At 46.4% G+C, this 6185-nt stretch overlaps 1 protein-coding gene across 1 annotated transcript; it reads right to left on the reverse strand.

Moving 5' to 3' along the window:
- Positions 1-4487: 4487 nt before the first annotated feature.
- On the reverse strand, positions 4488-5624 carry LOC104410724 (THAP domain-containing protein 4-like; the record flags this gene model as incomplete). The annotated part of the gene is given in 2 exon segments (XM_010020974.1): positions 4488-4981; positions 4983-5624. Coding segments are annotated over 2 exon segments (1136 nt in total), but the record flags the coding sequence as incomplete, so codon positions are not given.
- Between the last annotated feature and the right edge of the window lie 561 nt (positions 5625-6185).

The raw sequence follows: 6185 nt of genomic DNA on the forward strand, positions 1-6185 counted from the left end.
GAAGGCTCCGGGGGAGACTCGAGGTCGACCCCTCGGCTTTTGGAGTCAGGGATACAGAGGATCCGAGGCCAGCTACACTCCCACTGAAAAGGAGATACTAGCAGCGTATGAAGGGGTTTGAGCTGCTTCAGAAGTAACTGGCACTGAAGCACAGCTTCTCCTGGCACCCCGGTTGCCTGTGCTGGGCTGGATGTTCTAAAGGAAGGTCTGTTCTACATATCATGCAACTGAAGATACATGGAGTAAATAGGTCGCGCTGACCACACAATGAGCTCAAGTAGAAAATCCCAGTTGTCCAGAATCATGGACTGTCCAGAAGGTAAAGATTTCAGAATGTTACAGAAATCAGAGGAGGAGGCGACGCATGCTGAGGAGGCCCTGCTGTACAACAAACTACCAGAAAGTGAGAACCAATATTCCTTGTTTACTGATGGGTCCTGCCGTATTGTGGGAAAGCATCGGAGATGGAAGGCAGCTGTGTGGAGTCCCCTGCGACAAGCTGTAGAAACTGCTGAAGGAGAGGGTGAATCGAGTCAGTTTGCAGAGGTGAAAGCCATCCAGCTGGCCTTGGACATTGCTGAATAAGAAGAACAGCCAGCACTTTATACTGACTCGTGGATGGTGGCAAATGCCCTGTGGGGGTGGTTGCAGCAATGGAAGCAGAACAACCAGCAACACAGAGGTAAACCCATCTGGGCTGCTGCACGGTGGCAAGATATCGCTGCCCAGGTGCAGAACCAGGTGGTGATGCCCTGTGTGCTTACAGTGGTGGACCCCCAGCTATCCCTATCCCAGACAAGGCAGGAAAACAAAGTCACAATCAGCACCTGCCATCTCAGAATAAAATCACTTTTCTTCCAAAATCTAGCTCCAAGTTACTATGCAGCTGCCAGGTTAGCAGTGCCTGCCCTGTTAGAGGCAATCTTTCTGACAGCACATCTCTGCAATCCATAGTAACTGTTTCATTTTCAAGCTGAACTGGACAGGGACCCATTGCTGTTCAAGTCCTGCTCAGACAAATGAAAGTACAGCATCTTTCATCCTCGTACAACCCCACTTCTCACTGTTGTCAAGGAACAGGATTTTGCTGGTTATCTTCCGCTACTGCCACCTTGATGGGAACCACCTCCTCAGGCCCCACAGACCAGACATCAGAAATCCCTCTTGGCATACCACCCATCATTTAATGTTCAACTTTTTCTGCTTGTCTCCAAAGTTCAACTATGATTCATTCATAAGTAAAAAGCATAAATAACCCCATTTCTATGCTGGCTTTCTACAAACACTTCAAGACAAATCTAAGCTGGAAGGAAATACGATTTCCTACAGATTCCTAGTAAAATTGAACCATTTTTCAAGTGGACTCATTTTGCAAACTCTCCTGCCTTTAATATGACCTTCACGAAAGCAGACATGCAGTGCTGAAGTCCACATACACTCAAACAGCTGAATTCTAACAGCTTTACCTCTGATAAACACACACACTTCAATCCCATTGAATCATACCTGTGTTTGCTCCACTGCCAGCCATAGTTCACAGGGTTATTTTCCTATTGCTTGGTCTAGCTCTCTAACCACCTTTGCTCACCAGCAAGTGCTTTGCACAGGATTGGTAAGATGGCTATGAGGGAAGTGAGCTCATGATTAGGTAGGACAAGTTATCCCAGTGCCTGCTGGGAGATGTAGTTTTACAAAAGGACCAAACTTGAGCACATTAAGACAAGGTGATCTTGTGAAAGGAGCATCTCAGATCTCCTATATCTGCTAGCACTGGGGGAGTACAACACAGCGGAGACACAAAAACTTCCAAGCAGAACAAGATGCTCAGTTAGTGCTTGTGTATCAGAGGACAGGGCTGTTAGTCTCCCCTTCCCCAGGACACTGGATCCGTATTTGCTTGCTGGCTCTCCCTAGTTTCTCCCAGTCCATCCTATTGTTCTCCAGAAGACGCATCTAACCTCATTCTGTCTGGTGCACTGTGCCTAACCACACTCCTCTGCTGGAAGCATTCCTCAACCTGTGGTCCATGGACCTCAGAAGTGGCCTACAAAACAGCAGGAAACATTTTCCTACCAAACAACCGAGCAAATTCAAAGTTTTGATGGAAAAGATCACTGTGATAGCTGTGCAGGAAAGAGCCTGGGACTTCTCCCAAAACCAGTTAGTCTATTCCCCTGTTAAGACAGGTTGGGCAACAACGCTCAAGTGCTTCATAGGATCGCTTAGGCTGGGAAATACCCATTGTGACAGTCAGAGCACACTGTGAGCCAAACTCACCCAGACTGAGTCACCAGTCCTCAAGTGTGGCTGGCAGGGACTGCACATGCAGCACTTTTGCAGAAACCTGCTCTTTCCAGCCAGCTGTAGTTTGGATACAGCTAGCAGAAATTAACTTGTCTCACTGGAGGAAAACACCAGCTGAGAACTAGTACCAAAATGAAGATCTGCTTAATGGGTGCAGGCCTAAAGCTCACTTTTCTGCTCATGATTTTATGGAAGAAGTTGAATATCAGGCAACAGCAAAGAGAGGTCCTGCAGCATATGGGAGTTCGGATGCAGACACGTAACAACCTGCAAGGTCACTCCAGGTGGTTACTACACTTACACTCCCCATCCCCAAGGCACTGGCCTTAAAGGAAAAAATATGCAGGCTCAGGTTCACAGCTAATAGCATCACCTGAACTACACATCAGATGATTTAGGACAACTGAAATGGAGCTACTAGAGACTATTATTAACCTAATATGTCAGCTGGCTGTATCTGTATGAATAACAAAAAGCCCTTCTTCAATTCAGCTTTGCATTAGAGTAAAACTTAGTATCTAGGCATAAACAAGGCCCTGCCCAACAGCAGTCAGCTGCACTTAATCAAGTGTCCCTGCCCATGGCACAGGGTTAGAACTAGATGATCTTAAGGTTCTTTCCAACACTAACTATGATTTTGATTGCCATAAACTATTACTTTGAGCACACAAAAAGCACTGCAAGGTAGAAGAGCACCAAGATTAAGCTTAAAAGAATAAAAAAGTAAGAAGCCAGCCGCTCGCCAACAAACTCTTTAAAAAAGTCACCAGCCAAAGGGTTCCATAACAACTGCCCATCACTGGCAGAACAGGTAATGAGTTGTCAATTCATTTCTAAAAAATATAGTTTTCCCTTAGAAAATGGACATGTCATTCTTATGTTCTTTAGAAGATGTTCTTAATATCTAATTCTCGCGTTCTCAAAGACCTATGTATAAGAACATCCATCTCAGGAAAGAAAAGAAAAATCATGCTGCTTTCTAGAATAAAAAAAAGCATCCTTCAGGATATTATTTTTGCAATAAGTGTCTCACTGAAGGTGTTCCAACAAAGCTAGACGCCCTTTTTCATACATATATGTGTGTGTGTGCGTGTGCATGCATGTGCATGCATATATATAAGAATTACAATTATAGAACCCTAAAATTGTATTTAGTTCTTTTCTTTGTTTAGAGGAAGCCATGAGGTTTCTCCTCCTAAAGAAAAGAATGAGCATTACCATCAGGGACAGCTAACCATCCATGCATGACAACTTTTCCAAGAAAGCCCCAAGTCATGCACCCTTCACAAGGCAACTCAACATTTTCCCAGCAGCCACACAGGCATCAAACATCATTAGACGGTCCTAAACTCTTTTGCCAAATTGTAGCTTGCAACTAGAGTCATGGTATAGAAGTTTTATCTGCTGTATATTACAGCATTCTTTTTCTTGCAAGAGAAAGAGTTATGGCCTGACCTGACCTCTCCATAACAACCTCTCTACGGGACCTTGCCCCTCACTGAGTTCCCCAGCATTTTCAGGTGTCTCTTGGTTTTAATTGACAAAGAAGTCATTCTCCATCTCTTCCCACTTTACTATCGATTTCCTGATGACTTCCGCCTTATGAGGAAGGAAATGATAAAATCAAACACAGATATTCAATCAGAAAAAGTGACCTTACTGTGTTACCATGACATTGCCATATTTGATACCTACCACCTCGCCAAGATTTCCTATCTCCCAAGTACTAAGTGCAGTGTATGAAATCTAAGATCAGAAGCACTTCTTACATCACTGCAAAAGGCTCCAGCAGCTTTCTCAGGTAACTGCTGCCCAAGACCGCTCATTTACACGCCAAAAAAATCCACAGGCACACTCCAAAGGCAGGCAAATCCCAACAGGTGCAACTGAGTCACAACAAGTTAAAACAACCCAGGAAGAAAACAAAATCTTCACAAGAGTTGTCTGCCACACTATGACCCAACTTACCATTCCAAACAAGGAACTGCCCTCAGAAACTTTTGGGATATAAGAAATAGCTCATCTGACTAAAACCCTAATTCTTTCACCAGTATCTGTTGGTCTAACACAACCTACTACTTCTCCTTCCAAAAATGTACCTTTCTCCTACCTTCTACTCATCACGTCTTTACAACCTCTAACTTAACACAAAGCCTCAACACAAAGCCACTGGGAATACTGACCACAGTCCTGGGATAGCAGGCTGTTCAAGTAAGGGAAACTGATCCTCTTCAGCTCATCTAGCTTCTCCTTCAGCTTCCTGACTTGACTGTCAGAGCGACTGACCCTCTGCCTCAAAAGTTTCAACTCTCCATTCTTCTTTTCTACCTGCTCCCGCAAGCAGCACACCTGACTTTTGCTCTGCCTGGAGGAGAAACAGTACGAGTGGAGGGAGTCGATGAGTTTGCAAGCTCCCGAGGCTGACATGATGACCTCATTGATTGACATGGGGTTGGCATCCGTGTCACCCTTCCGCCCCACCACAGCCTCAGCAGCAGGCTGAGGGGTGAGGTCTGCTGGGGACGCCGACAAACCCTGTGAAGGTTTCTGAGGGGTGGCGGTGAGGGATGAAGTAGGGGAGCCTTCCACTACAGCCTTATTGTGCCCCATAAGATGGCTGCTGCAGCTTGGTTCCACGTCTCTCTTTGGCCTTTTCCTTTCTAGCTGCTCTTTAGGCATGTTTAGAGGAAAAGCTGTATGAATGAAGGGAGCCGATGAACTTGCAAGCACCAGAGGCGGGAGGGGTGAAGTCATCAACCGACACACCACTTCTGTCTGCTACCCAGCTCCCTGTCCAGGTGGCTTTCAGACAGTCCTCCGCAGAAGATCTCTCAGGCTTTTTCTGAGGGCCAGGCTTTGCAACCAAATTATCACCTAACGTCCTTCTCCGAGGGCTGTCCAGCTGGCTGTGGAGGCTCTCTTCCTCCTCAGACATGGATTCGATTTCTGCTTGCAACGATGCCTCCTCCATCTCCTTCGTCCCTTGCATCACCATGAAGTCCTGGCCAGAAGATGAGGTCCTTTGAACTACCTCACAGCCTCCTTCCCTTGGGTCTTCTCCATCCTGCAGCGGCACCTGGCTCGCTATTTTTCTTCTGCTCCTGACATAATCCAGGTTGTCGTGTTTTTTCTCCGCAAGCTGGAATATCGTAGGGACAGCAGTGGGCTTCAGCAACCGGTGCTGGTCTTCCAGCCGCTTCGAAAAACTGTCTTTGGTGAAATGCTCGCTGCAAAGAAATGAATACTTGGTGGGAGTCCAGTTGTCCCTCTGAACAGCTTTTAGCCACTGAATCAGACGCTTTGAGTCCTTCAGAGGGAATCTAAAAACCCCAAACAGACAAAACCCGTGTAAAAATAAGTTGCATTTTGGCAATCAGAAGGGTTGGTACTCTCACGTTCAAGAAATTTTTGTGAAAGCTGTATTTTAAAAGGTTATGCTCAATAGTTCATTTTGGGCCGTAACACATGGTACTGGTTTCCCTCCATTAACAGCTCCACAAACAGCACAGAACAAGTGTTGTTTCCCTTTTCATCAGCAACCGACCCCTTACTCAGCTGTTCCATCTGCCCTACGACAAACAGAGCAGCCTGACCGCAAGGAACGAGGATGTGATGAACACTCAAACACCCCAGCTCGGACAGCATGCTGTCCACTCATTGCCTCAGCAACCCTGTCCAGGTTTATGCCGGGTAGGTTTAAAACGTGTAAAAATACCTGGATTGAATAAAAAGACCCCGAGCAGTTGAATGAGGTGCCTTTCCCTAAGAGACTCGTATCATTCGCCTGAGATAATGACCTTTCCCGGGGAACTCACCGGTGGCAGCATCCCCAGCGGGGCCCCCGGTGCGGGCAGCCGCGGGGGGACAGAGAGGCCTCGGCG

This window comes from Nestor notabilis, unplaced genomic scaffold, assembly GCF_000696875.1.
Source record: "Nestor notabilis isolate BGI_N333 unplaced genomic scaffold, ASM69687v1 scaffold12788, whole genome shotgun sequence".
NCBI lineage: Eukaryota > Metazoa > Chordata > Aves > Psittaciformes > Psittacidae > Nestor > Nestor notabilis.